Here is a 21,433-nt window from a genome sequence, read left to right on the forward strand (position 1 = left end):
TTACACACACACACACACACAAACACTGTGGCACTATTACACACACACACACACACAAACACTGTGGCACTATTACACACACACACACACACAAACACTGTGGCACTATTACACACACACACACACACACACACACACACTGTGGCACTATTACACACACACACACACACACTGTGGCACTATTACACACACACACACACACACACACACACACTGTGGCACTATTACACACACACACACACACACACTGTGGCACTATTACACACACACACACACACACTGTGGCACTATTACACACACACACTGTGGCACTATTACACACACACACACACTGTGGCACTATTACACACACACACACACAGTGGCACTATTACACACACACAGTGGCACTATTACACACACACACTGTGGCACTATTACACACACACTCACACACACACACACTGTGGCACTATTACACACACACACACACTGTGGCACTATTACACACACACACACACACTGGCACTATTACACACACACACACACACACTGGCACTATTACACACACACACACACTGGCACTATTACACACACACACACACACACCGTGGCACTATTACACACACACACACACACACAGACACCGTGGCACTATTACACACACACACACACACAAACACTGTGGCACTATTACACACACACACACACACAAACACTGTGGCACTATTACACACACACACACACACAAACACTGTGGCACTATTACACACACACACACACACAGACACCGTGGCACTATTACACACGCGCACACAGACACCGTGGCACTATTACACACACACACACACACAAACACTGTGGCACTATTACACACACACACACACACAAACACTGTGGCACTATTACACACACACAAACTGTGGCACTATTACACACACACACACACACAGACACTGTGGCACTATTACACACACACACAGACACTGTGGCACTATTACACACACACACACTGTGGCACTATTACACACACACACACACTGTGGCACTATTACACACACACACACACACACACTGTGGCACTATTACACACACACACACACACACTGTGGCACTATTACACACACACACACACACACACACTGTGGCACTATTACACACACACACACACACACACTGTGGCACTATTACACACACACACACACACTGTGGCACTATTACACACACACACTGTGGCACTATTACACACACACACGCACGATGTGGCACTATTACGCACACACACGCACACACTGTGGCATTTTTTCACACCCACACACACACACCGAGGCACTATTACACACACACACACACACTGCACACTGTGTGGCACTATTACACACGCGCACACAAACACCGTGGCACTATTACACACGCGCACACAGACACCGTGGCACTATTACACACACACACACACACAGACACCGTGGCACTATTACACACACACACACACACAAACACTGTGGCACTATTACACACACACACACACACAAACACTGTGGCACTATTACACACACACACACACACAGACACCGTGGCACTATTACACACACACACACACACAGACACCGTGGCACTATTACACACGCGCACACAGACACCGTGGCACTATTACACACGCGCACACAGACACCGTGGCACTATTACACACACACACACACACAAACACTGTGGCACTATTACACACACACAAACTGTGGCACTATTACACACACACACACACAGACACCGTGGCACTATTACACACACACACACACACAGACACACACACACACACTGTGGCACTATTACACACACACACACTGTGGCACTATTACACACACACCCACTGTGGCACTATTACACACACACACACACACACACACTGTGGCACTATTACACACACACACACACACACACTGTGGCACTATTACACACACACACACACACTGTGGCACCATTACACACACACACTGCGGCACTATTACACACACACACACACACACACTGTGGCACTATTACACACACACACACACACACACTGTGGCACTATTACACACACACACACACACACACACACACACACACACTGTGGCACTATTACACACACACACACACACACACACTGTGGCACTATTACACACACACACACACACACACACTGTGGCACTATTACACACACACACACACTGTGGCACTACACACACACACACACACTGTGGCACTATTACACACACACACACACACAAACACTGTGGCACTATTACACACACACACACAAACACTGTGGCACTATCACAGACACACACACACACAAACACTGTGGCACTATTACACACACACACACACAAACACTGTGGCACTATTACACACACACACACACAAACACTGTGGCACTATTACACACGCGCACACAGACACCGTGGCACTATTACACACGCGCACACAGACACCGTGGCACTATTACACACGCGCACACAGACACCGTGGCACTATTACACACGCGCACACAAACACCGTGGCACTATTACACACGCGCACACAGACACCGTGGCACTATTACACACACACACACACACAGACACCGTGGCACTATTACACACACACACACACACAAACACTGTGGCACTATTACACACACACACACACACAAACACTGTGGCACTATTACACACACACACACACACACACACACACAAACACTGTGGCACTATTACACACACACAAGACACAGACACCTGTGGCACTATTACACACACACACACACACAAACACTGTGGCACTATTACACACACACACACACACAAACACTGTAGTGCACTATTACACACACAAACACTGTGGCACTATTACACACACACCCACTGTGGCACTATTACACACACACACACACACACACACACTGTGGCACTATTACACACACACACACACACACACTGTGGCACTATTACACACACACACACACTGGCACTATTACACACACACACACACTGTGGCACTATTACACACACACACACACACTGGCACTATTACACACACACACACACACACTGGCACTATTACACACACACACACTGTGGCACTATTACACACACACACACTGTGGCACTATTACACACACACACACACACACACTGTGGCACTATTACACACACACACACACACACACTGTGGCACTATTACACACACACACACACTGGCACTATTACACACACACACACACACTGGCACTATTACACACACACACGCACACTGTGGCACTATTACACACACACACACACACTGTGGCACTATTACACACACACACACACTGTGGCACTATTACACACACACACACACTGGCACTATTACACACACACACACACTGTGGCACTATTACACACACACACACACACTGTGGCACTATTACACACACGCACACACTGGCACTATTACACACACGCACACACACACCGTGGCACTATTACACACACGCACACACACACCGTGGCACTATTACACACGCACACAAACACCGTGGCACTATTACACACGCACACACAAACACCGTGGCACTATTACACACGCGCACACTGGCACTATTACACACGCGCACACTGGCACTATTACACACACACACACACTGTGGCACTATTACACACACACACACACACTGTGGCACTATTACACACACACACACACTGTGGCACTATTACACACACACACACACACACACTGTGGCACTATTACACACACACACACACTGTGGCACTATTACACACACACACACACACACTGTGGCACTATTACACACACACACGCACACACTGTGGCACTATTACACACACACACACACTGTGGCACTTTTACACACACACACACTCTGGCACTATTACACACACACACACACACACACTGTGGCACTTCTTTTTCTGTGGCACTATTACACACACACACACACACTGGCACTATTACACACACACACACACACACTGGCACTATTACACACACACACACTGGCACTATTACACACACACAAACACACACTGTGGCACTATTACACACACACACACACACACACACGCACACTGTGGCACTATTACACACACACACTGTGGCACTTTTACACACACACACACACTGTGGCACTTTTACACACACACACACACTGTGGCACTATTACACACACACACACACACTGTGGCACTATTACACACACACACACACTGTGGCACTATTACACACACACACACACACACTGTGGCACTATTACACACACACACACACTGTGGCACTATTACACACACACACACACACACACTGTGGCACTATTACACACACACACACACACACTGGCACTATTACACACACACGCACACTGTGGCACTATTACACACACACAAACACACACTGTGGCACTATTACACACACACACTGTGGCACTATTACACACACACACACAGACACACACACTGTGGCACTATTACACACACACACACACACACACACTGTGGCACTACACACACACACACACACACCTGTGAGCACACACACACACACACTGTGGCACTATTACACACACACACACCCTGTGGCACTATTACACACACACACACACTGTGGCACTATTACACACACACACACACTGTGGCACTATTACACACACACACACACACACACTGGCACTATTACACACACACACGCACACTGTGGCACTATTACACACACACAAACACACACTGTGGCACTATTACACACACACACGCACACTGTGGCACTATTACACACACACACACACACTGGCACTATTTTACACACACACACACACACACACACACACTGTGGCACTATTACACACACACTGTGGCACTATTACACACACACACTGTGGCACTATTACACACACACACTGTGGCACTATTACACACACACACACACTGTGGCACTATTACACACACACACACACACACACCCACAGTGGCACTATTACACACACACACACACACTGTGGCTCTATTACACACACACACACTGTGGCACTATTACACACACACATACACTGTGGCACTATTACACACACACACACTGTGGCACTATTACACACACACACTGGCACTATTACACACACAAACACACACTGTGGCACTATTACACACACACACACTGGCACTATTACACACACACACGCACACTGTGGCACTATTACACACACACAAATACACACTGTGGCACTATTACACACACACACACTGTGGCACTATTACACACACACACACACACACACTGTGGCACTATTACACACACACACACACTGTGGCACTATTACACACACACACACACTGTGGCACTATTACACACACACACACACACACTGTGGCACTATTACACACACACACACACACTGTGGCACTATTACACACACACACACTGTGGCACTATTACACACACACACACACACTGTGGCACTATTACACACACACACACACACACACTGTGGCACTATTACACACACACACACACTGTGGCACTATTACACACACACACTGTGGCACTATTACACACACACACACACACTGTGGCACTATTACACACACACACACACACTGTGGCACTATTACACACAGACGCACACTCTGGGACTATTTTACACACACACACACTGTGGCACTATTACAGACACACACAGTGGCACTATTATACACACACACACACACACTGTGGCACTATTACACACACACACACACACTGTGGCAGCACTATTACAGACACACACACACACACACACACACACACTGGCACTATTACACACACACACACACTGTGGCACTATTACACACACACACACTGTGGCACTATTACACACACACACACACACACACACACACTGTGGCACTATTACACACACACACACACTGTGGCACTATTACACACACACACACACACACTGTGGCACTATTACACACACACACACACACACACACTGTGGCACTATTACACACACACACACACTGTGGCACTATTACACACACACACACACACTGTGGCACTATTACACACACACACACACTGTGGCACTATTACACACACACACACACTGTGGCACTATTACACACACACACACACACACTGTGGCACTATTACACACACACACACACACACACTGTGGCACTATTACACACACACACTGGCACTATTACACACACACTCACACACACACACACTGTGGCACTATTACACACACACACTGGCACTATTACACACACACTCACACACACACACACTGTGGCACTATTACACACACACACACACACTGTGGCACTATTACACACACACACACACACACACACTGTGGCACTATTACACACACACACACACACACACACTGTGGCACTATTACACACACACACTGGCACTATTACACACACACTCACACACACACACACACTGTGGCACTATTACACACACACACACACTGTGGCACTATTACACACACACACACACACACTGTGGCACTATTACACACACACACACACACTGTGGCACTATTACACACACACACACACACACACTGTGGCACTATTACACACACACACACACACACTGTGGCACTATTACACACACACATACACTGTGGTAATTACACACACACACACTGTGGCACTATTACACACACACACACACACACTGTGGCACTATTACACACACACACACACACACTGTGGCACTGTGGCACTATTACACACACACACACACTGTGGCACTATTACACACACACACACACACACTGTGGCACTATTACACACACACACACACTGTGGCACTATTACACACACACACACACACACTGTGGCACTATTACACACACACACACACACTGTGGCACTATTACACACACACACACACTGTGGCACTATTACACACACACACACACACTGTGGCACTATTACACACACACACACACACACTGTGGCACTATTACACACACACACACACACTGTGGCACTATTACACACACACACACACTGTGGCACTATTACACACACACACACACACTGTGGCACTATTACACACACACACACACACACACACTGTGGCACTATTACACACACACACACACACACACACTGTGGCACTATTACACACACACACACTGTGGCACTATTACACACACACACACACTGTGGCACTATTACACACACACACACACTGTGGCACTATTACACACACACACACTGTGGCACTATTACACACACACACACACACTGTGGCACTATTACACACACACACACACACACACACACACTGTGGCACTATTACACACACACACACACACACACTGTGGCACTATTACACACACACACACACACACTGTGGCACTATTACACACACACACACACACTGTGGCACTATTACACACACACACACACACTGTGGCACTATTACACACACACACACACACACACACTGTGGCACTATTACACACACACACAGACACTGTGGCACTATTACACACACACACAAACACTGTGGCACTATTACACACACACACACACTGTGGCACTATTACACACACACGCACACTGTGGCACTATTACACACACACAAACACACACTGTGGCACTTTTACACACACACACACACACTGTGGCACTATTACACACACACACACACACACTGTGGCACTATTACACACACACACACACTGTGGCACTATTACACACACACACACACTGTGGCACTATTACACACACACACTGTGGCACTATTACACACACACACACACACTGTGGCACTATTACACACACACACACTGTGGCACTATTACACACACACACACACACACACACACACTGTGGCACTATTACACACACACTGTGGCACTATTACACACACACTGTGGCACTATTACACACACACACACACACTGTGGCACTATTACACACACACAGTGGCACTATTACACACACACACACAGTGGCACTATTACACACACACACTGTGGCACTATTACACACACACACACAGACACTGTGGCACTATTACACACACACACAAACACTGTGGCACTATTACACACACACGCACACTGTGGCACTATTACACACACACACACACACACTGTGGCACTATTACACACACACAGTGGCACTATTACACACACACAGTGGCACTATTACACACACACACTGTGGCACTATTACACACACACACACAGACACTGTGGCACTATTACACACACACACACACACTGTGGCACTATTACACACACACTGTGGCACTATTACACACACACACACTGTGGCACTATTACACACACACACACACTGTGGCACTATTACACACACACACACACTGTGGCACTATTACACACACACACACTGGCACTATTACACACACACACACACACACTGGCACTATTACACACACACACGCACACTGTGGCACTATTACACACACACAAACACACACTGTGGCACTATTACACACACACACACACACGCACACTGTGGCACTATTACACACACACACACACACTGTGGCACTTTTACACACACACACACACACACTGTGGCACTATTACACACACACACACACACACTGTGGCACTATTACACACACACACACACTGTGGCACTATTACACACACACACACTGTGGCACTATTACACACACACACACACTGTGGCACTATTACACACACACACACACACACTGTGGCACTATTACACACACACACACACTGTGGCACTATTACACACACACACACTGTGGCACTATTACACACACACACACACACACACACTGTGGCACTATTACACACACACACACTGTGGCACTATTACACACACACACACTGTGGCACTATTACACACACACACACTGTGGCACTATTACACACACACACACTGTGGCACTATTACACACACACACACACACACTGTGGCACTATTACACACACACACACACACACACTGTGGCACTATTACACACACACACACACTGTGGCACTATTACACACACACACACTGTGGCACTATTACACACACACACACACACACTGTGGCACTACACACTTACACACACACACACACACTGTGGCACTATTACACACACACACACACACACTGTGGCACTATTACACACACACACACACACTGTGGCACTATTACACACACACACACACTGTGGCACTATTACACACACACACACACTGTGGCACTATTACACACACACACACACTGTGGCACTATTACACACACACACACACACTGTGGCACTATTACACACACACACACACACACACTGTGGCACTATTACACACACACACACACTGTGGCACTATTACACACACACACACACTGTGGCACTATTACACACACACACACACTGTGGCACTATTACACACACACACACACACTGTGGCACTATTACACACACACACACACACTGTGGCACTATTACACACACACACACACACACTGTGGCACTATTACACACACACACACACTGTGGCACTATTACACACACACACACACACACACACTGTGGCACTATTACACACACACACACACTGTGGCACTATTACACACACACACACACTGTGGCACTATTACACACACACACACACTGTGGCACTATTACACACACACACTGTGGCACTATTACACACACACACACACACTGTGGCACTATTACACACACACAGTGGCACTAACACACTGTGGCACACACACACACACTGTGGCACTATTACACACACACACACTGTGGCACTATTACACACACACACACACTGTGGCACTATTACACACACACACACACACACTGTGGCACTATTACACACACACACACACACTGTGGCACTATTACACACACACACACACACACACACACACTGTGGCACTATTACACACACACACACACACTGTGGCACTATTACACACACACACACTGTGGCACTATTACACACACACACACACTGTGGCACTATTACACACACACACACTGTGGCACTATTACACACACACACACACACTGTGGCACTATTACACACACACACACACACACACACACTGTGGCACTATTACACACACACACACACTGTGGCACTATTACACACACACACACACACTGTGGCACTATTACACACACACACACACTGTGGCACTATTACACACACACACACTGTGGCACTATTACACACACACACACACACACACTGTGGCACTATTACACACACACACACACACTGTGGCACTATTACACACACACACACACACACACACACACACACTGTGGCACTATTACACACACACAAACACACACTGTGGCACTATTACACACACACACACACACACGCACACTGTGGCACTATTACACACACACACACTGTGGCACTTTTACACACACACACACACACTGGCACTATTACACACACACACACACACACTATGGCACTATTACACACACACATACACTGTGGCACTATTACACACACACACACACACACACTGTGGCACTATTACACACACACACACTGTGGCACTATTACACACACACACACACACTGTGGCACTATTACACACACACACACACACTGTGGCACTATTACACACACACACACACACTGTGGCACTATTACACACACACACACACACTGTGGCACTATTACACACACACACAAACAGAGGCAGTATTACTCTCACACACACATTGGGCCACTATTACTCACACATCCACACTGTGGCACCATATCTCACTCACTGTGGCCCTATTACACACACACACACACACACAGACACACACACACACAGACACACACACACAGACACACACACACACACACTGTGGCACTATTACACACACACACACACACACACTGTGGCACTATTACACACACACACACACTGTGGCACTATTACACACACACACACACACTGTGGCACTATTACACACACACACACACACACTGTGGCACTATTACACACACACACACACTGTGGCACTATTACACACACACACACACACACTGTGGCACTATTACACACACACACACACACTGTGGCACTATTACACACACACACACACACACTGTGGCACTATTACACACACACACACACACACTGTGGCACTATTACACACACACACACACACACTGTGGCACTATTACACACACACAAATACACACTGTGGCACTATTACACACACACACACTGTGGCACTATTACACACACACACACACACACACTGTGGCACTATTACACACACACACACACACACACTGTGGCACTATTACACACACACACACACACACTGTGGCACTATTACACACACACACACACACACACTGTGGCACTATTACACACACACACACACACACTGTGGCACTATTACACACACACACACACACACACACACACTGTGGCACTATTACACACACACACACACACACTGTGGCACTATTACACACACACACACACACTGTGGCACTATTACACACACACACACACACACTGTGGCACTATTACACACACACACACTGTGGCACTATTACACACACACACACACACTGTGGCACTATTACACACACACACACACACACACACTGTGGCACTATTACACACACACACACACACACACTGTGGCACTATTACACACACACACACACACACTGTGGCACTATTACACACACACACACACACACACTGTGGCACTATTACACACACACACACACACTGTGGCACTATTACACACACACACACACACACACTGTGGCACTATTACACACACACTGTGGCACTATTACACACACACACTGTGGCACTATTACACACACACACACACACTGTGGCACTATTACACACACACACACACACACTGTGGCACTATTACACACACACACACACACACACTGTGGCACTATTACACACACACACACACACACACTGTGGCACTATTACACACACACACACACACACTGTGGCACTATTACACACACACACACACACTGTGGCACTATTACACACACACACACACTGTGGCACTATTACACACACACACACACACACTGGCACTATTACACACACACACACACACACACTGTGGCACTATTACACACACACACACACACTGTGGCACTATTACACACACACACACACACTGTGGCACTATTACACACACACACACACACTGTGGCACTATTACACACACACACACGAATAACACTATCGTCTCTGATCAAAATGAACCAAATTTAAATGCAGTGTCACAGAGAGCAAAAATATTGGCACCCTGTATGGAAATGCACCAAAATTAAATATATGAGGATGTTGTGTAATAAATAATATACATCAAATATATTTTACATTTATATTGTAATCATATTGTTTGAATATAGGTCATGATGTAATGCATTTCTGTCTCCAAAATGGTGCTTTCAAAAATATTGGCACCCTACAAGTAATATAGTGGGAAAGCTCATAGGTCCAGTTTTAGGTGTTTATTACATTTATTATTTTAGGCATTTAAAAAAAAAATTCTGGAAAATTTTTGACCATTTGTTTTGCGTTGATTTGAACTCCTTTACTGGGAATGCATGATTTAGAGGAATATTTGTGAGAGAATGTGAGAGTCTTGTGGAAGGGGGACAGATGGTTGGGCATTGTTGGGATGATGATGATGATGTTGGGGTTGTGATGATGATGATGATGATGATGGGGTTGTGGTGATGATGATGATGATGGGGTTGTGGTGATGATGATGGGGTTGTGGTGATGATGATGATGATGGGGTTGTGATGATGATGATGGGGTTGTGGTGATGATGATGATGATGATGATGGGGTTGTGGTGATGATGATGATGATGATGATGATGGGGTTGTGGTGATGATGATGGGGTTGTGATGATGATGATGGGGTTGTGGTGATGATGATGATGATGATGATGATGATGATGGGGTTGTGATGATGATGATGATGATGTTGGGGTTGTGGTGATGATGATGATGATGATGGGGTTGTGATGATGATGATGATGGGGTTGTGGTGATGATGATGATGATGATGGGGTTGTGGTGGTGATGATGATGATGATGATGGGGTTGTGGTGATGATGATGATGATGGGGTTGTGGTGATGATGATGATGGGGTTGTGGTGATGATGATGATGATGATGATGATGGGGTTGTGGTGATGATGATGGGGTTGTGATGATGATGATGATGATGTTGGGGTTGTGATGATGATGATGATGATGATGATGTTGTGATGATGATGATGATGATGATGATGATGGGGTTGTGATGATGATGATGATGATGATGATGGGGTTGTGATGATGATGATGATGATGATGATGGGGTTGTGATGATGTTGGGGTTGTGATGATGTTGGGGTTGTGATGATGATGGGGTTGTGATGATGATGATGGGGTTGTGATGATGATGATGGGGTTGTGGTGATGATGATGATGATGATGATGGGGTTGTGGTGATGATGATGATGGGGTTGTGGTGATGATGATGATGGGGTTGTGGTGATGATGGGGTTGTGGTGATGATGATGATGATGATGATGATGATGATGGGGTTGTGGTGATGATGATGATGATGGGGTTGTGGTGATGATGATGATGATGGGGTTGTGGTGATGATGATGGGGTTGTGGTGATGATGATGATGATGATGTTGGGGTTGTGATGATGATGATGATGATGATGATGATGATGATGTTGGGGTGATGATGATGATGATGATGATGATGATGATGGGGTTGTGATGATGATGATGATGATGGGGTTGTGGTGATGATGATGATGATGATGGGGTTGTGGTGATGATGATGATGATGATGATGATGGGGTTGTGATGATGATGTTGGGGTTGTGATGATGATGGGGTTGTGATGATGATGATGGGGTTGTGGTGGTGATGATGATGATGATGATGATGTTGGGGTTGTGTTGATGATGGGGTTGTGATGATGATGATGATGGGTTGTGATGATGATGATAATGGGGTTGTGGTGATGATGATGATGATGGGGTTGTGATGATGTTGGGGTTGTGATGATGATGGGGTTGTGATGATGATGATGATGATGATGGGGTTGTGATGATGGGTTGTGATGATGATGATGGGGTTGTGGTGATGATGATGATGATGATGATGATGGGGTTGTGTTGATGATGATGATGATGATGATGTTGGGGTTGTGTTGATGATGATGGGGTTGTGGTGATGATGATGATGATGGGGTTGTGATGATGATGATGATGATGGGGTTGTGATGATGATGATGGGGTTGTGGTGGTGATGATGATGGGGTTGTGGTGATGGGGTTGTGATGATGATGTTGGGGTTGCGATGATGATGATGATGATGATGATGATGATGATGGGGTTGTGATGATGATGATGGGGTTGTGATGATGATGATGTTGGGGTTGTGGTGGTGGTGATGATGATGATGATGATGATGATGATGATGGGGTTGTGATGATGATGTTGGGGTTGCGATGATGATGATGGGGTTGTGATGATGATGATGGGGTTGTGATGATGATGATGATGATGATGATGATGGGGTTGTGATGATGATGATGATGATGATGGGGATGTGATGATGATGTTGGGGTTGTGATGATGATGATGATGGGGTTGTGGTGATGATGGGGTTGTGATGATGATTATGATGATGATGGGGTTGTGGTGATGATGATGATGATGGGGTTGTGGTGATGATGATGATGATGATGATGGGGTTGTGATGATGATGATGATGATGAGGTTGTGATGATGTTGGGGTTGTGATGATGATGGGGTTGTGATGATGATGATGGGGTTGTGGTGATGATGATGATGATGATGGGGTTGTGGTGATGATGATGATGGGGTTGTGGTGATGATGATGATGGGGTTGTGGTGATGATGGGGTTGTGGTGATGATGATGATGATGGGGTTGTGGTGATGATGATGATGATGATGGGGTTGTGGTGATGATGATGGGGTTGTGGTGATGATGATGATGATGGGGTTGTGATGATGTTGGGGTTGTGATGATGATGGGGTTGTGATGATGATGATGATGATGATGGGGTTGTGATGATGGGTTGTGATGATGATGATGATGGGGTTGTGGTGATGATGATGATGATGATGATGGGGTTGTGTTGATGATGATGATGATGATGATGGGGTTGTGGTGATGATGATGATGATGGGGTTGTGGTGATGATGATGATGGGGTTGTGGTGATGATGATGATGATGATGATGATGATGATGGGGTTGTGGTGATGATGATGGGGTTGTGATGATGATGATGATGTTGGGGTTGTGATGATGATGATGATGATGATGATGATGTTGTGATGATGATGATGATGATGATGGGGTTGTGATGATGATGATGATGATGATGATGGGGTTGTGATGATGTTGGGGTTGTGATGATGTTGGGGTTGTGATGATGATGGGGTTGTGATGATGATGATGGGGTTGTGATGATGATGATGGGGTTGTGGTGATGATGATGATGATGATGGGGTTGTGGTGATGATGATGATGGGGTTGTGGTGATGATGATGATGGGGTTGTGGTGATGATGGGGTTGTGGTGATGATGATGATGATGATGATGATGATGGGGTTGTGGTGATGATGATGATGATGGGGTTGTGGTGGTGATGATGATGATGGGGTTGTGGTGATGATGATGATGATGGGGTTGTGGTGATGATGATGGGGTTGTGGTGATGATGATGATGATGATGATGTTGGGGTTGTGATGATGATGATGATGATGATGATGTTGGGGTGATGATGATGATGATGATGATGATGTTGGGGTGATGATGATGATGATGATGATGATGATGATGATGGGGTTGTGATGATGATGATGATGATGATGATGATGGGGTTGTGGTGATGATGATGATGATGATGGGGTTGTGGTGATGATGATGATGATGGGGTTGTGGTGATGATGATGATGATGATGGGGTTGTGATGATGATGATGATGATGATGATGATGATGGGGTTGTGATGATGATGTTGGGGTTGTGATGATGATGGGGTTGTGATGATGATGATGGGGTTGTGGTGATGATGATGATGATGATGATGATGTTGGGGTTGTGTTGATGATGGGGTTGTGATGATGATGATGATGGGTTGTGATGATGATGATAATGGGGTTGTGGTGATGATGATGATGATGGGGTTGTGATGATGTTGGGGTTGTGATGATGATGGGGTTGTGATGATGATGATGATGATGATGATGGGGTTGTGATGATGGGTTGTGATGATGATGATGATGGGGTTGTGGTGATGATGATGATGATGATGATGATGGGGTTGTGTTGATGATGATGATGATGATGATGTTGGGGTTGTGTTGATGATGATGGGGTTGTGGTGATGATGATGATGATGATGATGATGATGATGGGGTTGTGATGATGATGATGATGATGATGATGGGGTTGTGGTGGTGATGATGATGGGGTTGTGGTGATGATGGGGTTGTGATGATGTTGGGGTTGCGATGATGATGATGATGATGATGATGATGATGATGGGGTTGTGATGATGATGATGGGGTTGTGATGATGATGATGGGGTTGTGATGATGATGATGTTGGGGTTGTGGTGGTGGTGATGATGATGATGATGATGATGATGATGATGGGGTTGTGATGATGATGTTGGGGTTGCGATGATGATGATGGGGTTGTGATGATGATGATGGGGTTGTGATGATGATGATGATGATGATGATGATGGGGTTGTGATGATGATGATGATGATGATGGGGATGTGATGATGATGTTGGGGTTGTGATGATGATGATGATGGGGTTGTGGTGATGATGGGGTTGTGATGATGATGATGATGATGATGGGGTTGTGGTGATGATGATGATGATGGGGTTGTGATGATGATGATGGGGTTGTGGTGATGATGATGATGATGATGATGATGAGGTTGTGATGATGTTGGGGTTGTGATGATGTTGGGGTTGTGATGATGATGGGGTTGTGATGATGATGATGGGGTTGTGATGATGATGATGGGGTTGTGGTGATGATGATGATGATGATGGGGTTGTGGTGATGATGATGATGGGGTTGTGGTGATGATGATGATGATGGGGTTGTGGTGATGATGGGGTTGTGGTGATGATGATGATGATGGGGTTGTGGTGATGATGATGATGATGGGGTTGTGGTGATGATGATGGGGTTGTGGTGATGATGATGATGATGATGGGGTTGTGATGATGTTGGGGTTGTGATGATGATGGGGTTGTGATGATGATGATGATGATGATGGGGTTGTGATGATGGGTTGTGATGATGATGATGATGATGATGATGGGGTTGTGTTGATGATGATGATGATGATGATGGGGTTGTGTTGATGATGATGATGATGATGGGGTTGTGATGTTGGGGTTGCGATGATGATGGGGTTGTGGTGATGATGATGGGGTTATGATGATGATGATGATGATGATGGGGTTATGATGATGATGATGATAGGGTTGTGATGATGATGATGATGATGGGGTTGTGATGATGATGGGGTTGTGATGGGGTTGTGATGATGATGATGGGGTTGTGATGATGATGATGGGGTTGTGATGATGGGGTTGTGATGATGATGATGATGATGGGGTTGCGATGATGATGATGATGATGGGGTTGTGATGATGATGATGATGATGGGGTTGCGATGATGGGGTTGTGATGATGATGGGGTTGTGATGATGATGGGGTTATGATGATGATGATGATAGGGTTGTGATGATGATGGGGTTATGGTGATGATGGGGTTATGATGATGATGATGATAGGGTTGTGATGATGATGATGATGATGATGGGGTTGTGATGATGATGATGATGATGGGGTTGTGATGATGATGATGATGATGGGGTTGTGATGATGATGATGATGATGATGATGGGGTTGTGGTGATGATGATGATGATGGGGTTGTGGTGATGATGATGGGGTTGTGATGATGATGATGGGGTTGTGGTGATGATGATGATGATGATGATGATGATGATGATGGGGTTGTGGTGATGATGATGATGATGATGGGGTTGTGGTGATGATGATGATGATGATGATGATGATGGGGTTGTGGTGATGATGATGATGGGGTTGTGGTGATGATGATGGGGTTGTGATGATGATGATGATGATGATGTTGGGGTTGTGGTGATGATGATGATGATGGGGTTGTGGTGATGATGATGATGGGGTTGTGGTGATGATGATGATGATGATGATGATGATGATGATGATGGGGTTGTGGTGATGATGATGATGATGATGATGATGATGATGGGGTTGTGGTGATGATGATGATGATGATAGGGTTGTGATGATGATGATGATGATGATGGGGTTGTGATGATGATGGGGTTGTGATGATGATGATGATGATGGGGTTGTGATGATGATGATGATAATGATAATGGGGTTGTGATGATGATGATGATGATGATAATGGGGTTGTGATGATGATGTTGGGGTTGTGATGATGATGATGGGGTTGTGATGATGATGATGATAATGATAATGGGGTTGTGATGATGATGATGATGATGATGATGATGATGATAATGGGGTTGTGATGATGATGTTGGGGTTGTGATGATGATGATGGGGTTGTGATGATGATGATGATGATGATGGGGTTGTGGTGATGATGATGATGATGATGGGGTTGTGGTGATGATGATGGGGTTGTGATGATGATGATGTTGGGGTTGTGATGATGATGATGATGATGATGATGTTGTGATGATGATGATGATGGGGTTGTGATGATGATGATGGGGTTGTGGTGATGATGATGATGATGATGATGATGGGGTTGTGATGATGATGATGATGATGATGATGGGGTTGTGATGATGATGATGATGGGGTTGTGATGATGATGATGATGATGATGGGGTTGCGATGATGGGGTTGTGATGATGATGATGATGATGATGGGGTTGTGATGATGGGGTTGCGATGATGATGGGGTTATGATGATGATGATGATGGGGTTGTGATGATGATGATGATGATGATGGGGTTGTGATGATGATGGGGTTGTGATGATGATGATGATGATGGGGTTGTGATGATGATGATGATGATGATAATGGGGTTGTGATGATGATGTTGGGGTTGTGATGATGATGATGGGGTTGTGATGATGATGATGATGATGATGATAATGGGGTTGTGATGATGATGATGATGATGATGATGATGATGATAATGGGGTTGTGATGATGATGATGATGATGATGATGATAATGGGGTTGTGATGATGATGATGGGGTTGTGATGATGATGATAATGGGGTTGTGATGATGATGATGATGATAATGGGGTTGTGATGATGATGATGATGATGGGGTTGTGATGATGATGATAATGGGGTTGTGATGATGATGATGATGATGATGATAATGGGGTTGTGATGATGATGATGGGGTTGTGATGATGATGATGATAATGGGGTTGTGATGATGATGATGATGATGATGATAATGGGGTTGTGATGATGATGATGGGGTTGTGATGATGATGATGGGGTTGTGATGATGATGATGGGGTTGTGATGATGATGATGATGATGATGGGGTTGTGATGATGATGATGGGGTTGTGATGATGATGATGATGATGATGATAATGGGGTTGTGATGATGATGATGATGATGGGGTTGTGATGATGATGATGGGGTTGTGATGATGATGATGATGATAATGGGGTTGTGATGATGATGATGATGGGGTTGTGATGATGATGATGATGATGATGATGATGGGGTTGTGATGATGATGATGGGGTTGTGATGATGATGATGATGATGATGATGGGGTTGTGATGATGATGATGATGATGATGGGGTTGTGATGATGATGATGATGATGATGGGGTTGTGATGATGATGATGATGATGATGATGATGATGGGGTTGTGATGATGATGATGATGATAATGGGGTTGTGATGATGATGATGATGGGGTTGTGATGATGATGATGATGATGATGGGGTTGTGATGATGATGGGGTTGTGATAATGATGATGATGATGGGGTTGTGATGATGATGATGATGATGATGGGGTTGTGATGATGATGATGATGATGATGGGGTTGTGATGATGATGATGATGATGTTACAGCACGAGTTGTGTGTCTGCAGGTTTGGCCATCGCACGCAGGCTGAAGCCCTTCGGTGTTAAACGCCTGCTTTATTCGGGACGGCAGCCGAAACCTCAGGCTCGAGAGGTGGATGGAGAGCATGGTGAGAGAAAGAGAAGAATTAGAAAGTCTGAAAAAGAGGAAATGAAGGGTGTCATAGAGTGCAGAGTGACTGTTTTCTTCTGTCTCTCTCTCTTCCTGTCTCTCTCTCTCTGTCTAACTCCCCTCCCCCTCCCCTCAGTGCCATTAGACACTCTGCTGTGTGAGAGTGACTTTGTGGTAGTTTCTTGTTCTTTGACCCCGGAGACTCAGGAGCTGTGTAATAAATCCTTTTTCAGTAAAATGAAGAACACTGCAGTCTTCATCAACACCAGCAGGTCGGTCAGGTGTAAAAGTTTTGGCACCCTTTAGCTGTAAGAATGAATTAGGATGATCATGTTGTTGTGGTTGTGACTCCCTGCTGTAGAGGGGCAGTTGTAAACCAGGACGATCTGCTCCAAGCGCTTACCAGTGGTCAGATTGCTGCAGCGGGACTCGATGTGACCTCACCTGAGCCGCTGCCCACTGACCATCCACTCCTGTGCCTCAGCAACTGCGGTCAGTTCAGATAAACAATAAACAATATAAATATTATTATTATTCACAACCCTTATATAATTTTTAAAGCATTTTTACTTATTTAAATCTCCAAATATTTTAAATTCTCACATTTTGATTTTTCATTTTTAAAAATATTTTTATTTTATAATTTATTATATATAAAATATATATTTAATATATGCATGTATAATTTTTTTTAATTATTAAAAAATATAAATTGTATATTATTTATGTAATATTTATTTATATAGTGTTTGTAATTACATATATATAAATATGTAATATATCTATGTATTATTCTTTATATAATATAATAATCCACTGTGTGTTGCAGTGGTCCTCCCTCACATCGGCAGCGCCACCTTCTCCACGCGAGGCGTCATGGCTCAGCTCTCAGCCAACAACCTTCTGTCCGGTCTGACGGGAGACGCCATGCCCAGCGAGCTGAAGCTGTAATGCCTCCCAGTGGAGCATGATGGGAAATCAGCGCTGCTTCAGAAGGACATCAGTCGCACAGAGATATTTTACATGCACTACTTCATTCAGCAACTTAGAAATGACTGAAATGATTTCAATAAATAACGTCAGGAAGATTCATCTTCTGTTTTGTGTTTCACTTTGACTCA

At 45.0% G+C, this 21,433-nt stretch overlaps 1 protein-coding gene across 2 annotated transcripts in view; it reads left to right on the forward strand.

Annotated features, from left to right (window-relative positions):
- The window catches only part of grhpra (glyoxylate reductase/hydroxypyruvate reductase a), a 27,115-nt gene extending 5,711 nt beyond the window's left edge, over window positions 1–21,404 (forward strand). For both annotated transcript variants that reach the window (XM_058396575.1, XM_058396576.1), the window contains 4 exons: window positions 20,209–20,310; window positions 20,449–20,584; window positions 20,674–20,804; window positions 21,142–21,404. In XM_058396575.1, the coding sequence (XP_058252558.1) occupies window positions 20,209–20,310; window positions 20,449–20,584; window positions 20,674–20,804; window positions 21,142–21,263 (491 nt within the window). In that variant the 3' untranslated portion in view covers window positions 21,264–21,404. The remainder of the gene's footprint in view (window positions 1–20,208; window positions 20,311–20,448; window positions 20,585–20,673; window positions 20,805–21,141) is intronic.
- The last annotated feature ends 29 nt before the right edge of the window (window positions 21,405–21,433 follow it).

Source organism: Hemibagrus wyckioides, linkage group LG08 (genome assembly GCF_019097595.1).
Source record: "Hemibagrus wyckioides isolate EC202008001 linkage group LG08, SWU_Hwy_1.0, whole genome shotgun sequence".
Classification (NCBI taxonomy): Eukaryota; Metazoa; Chordata; class Actinopteri; order Siluriformes; family Bagridae; genus Hemibagrus; species Hemibagrus wyckioides.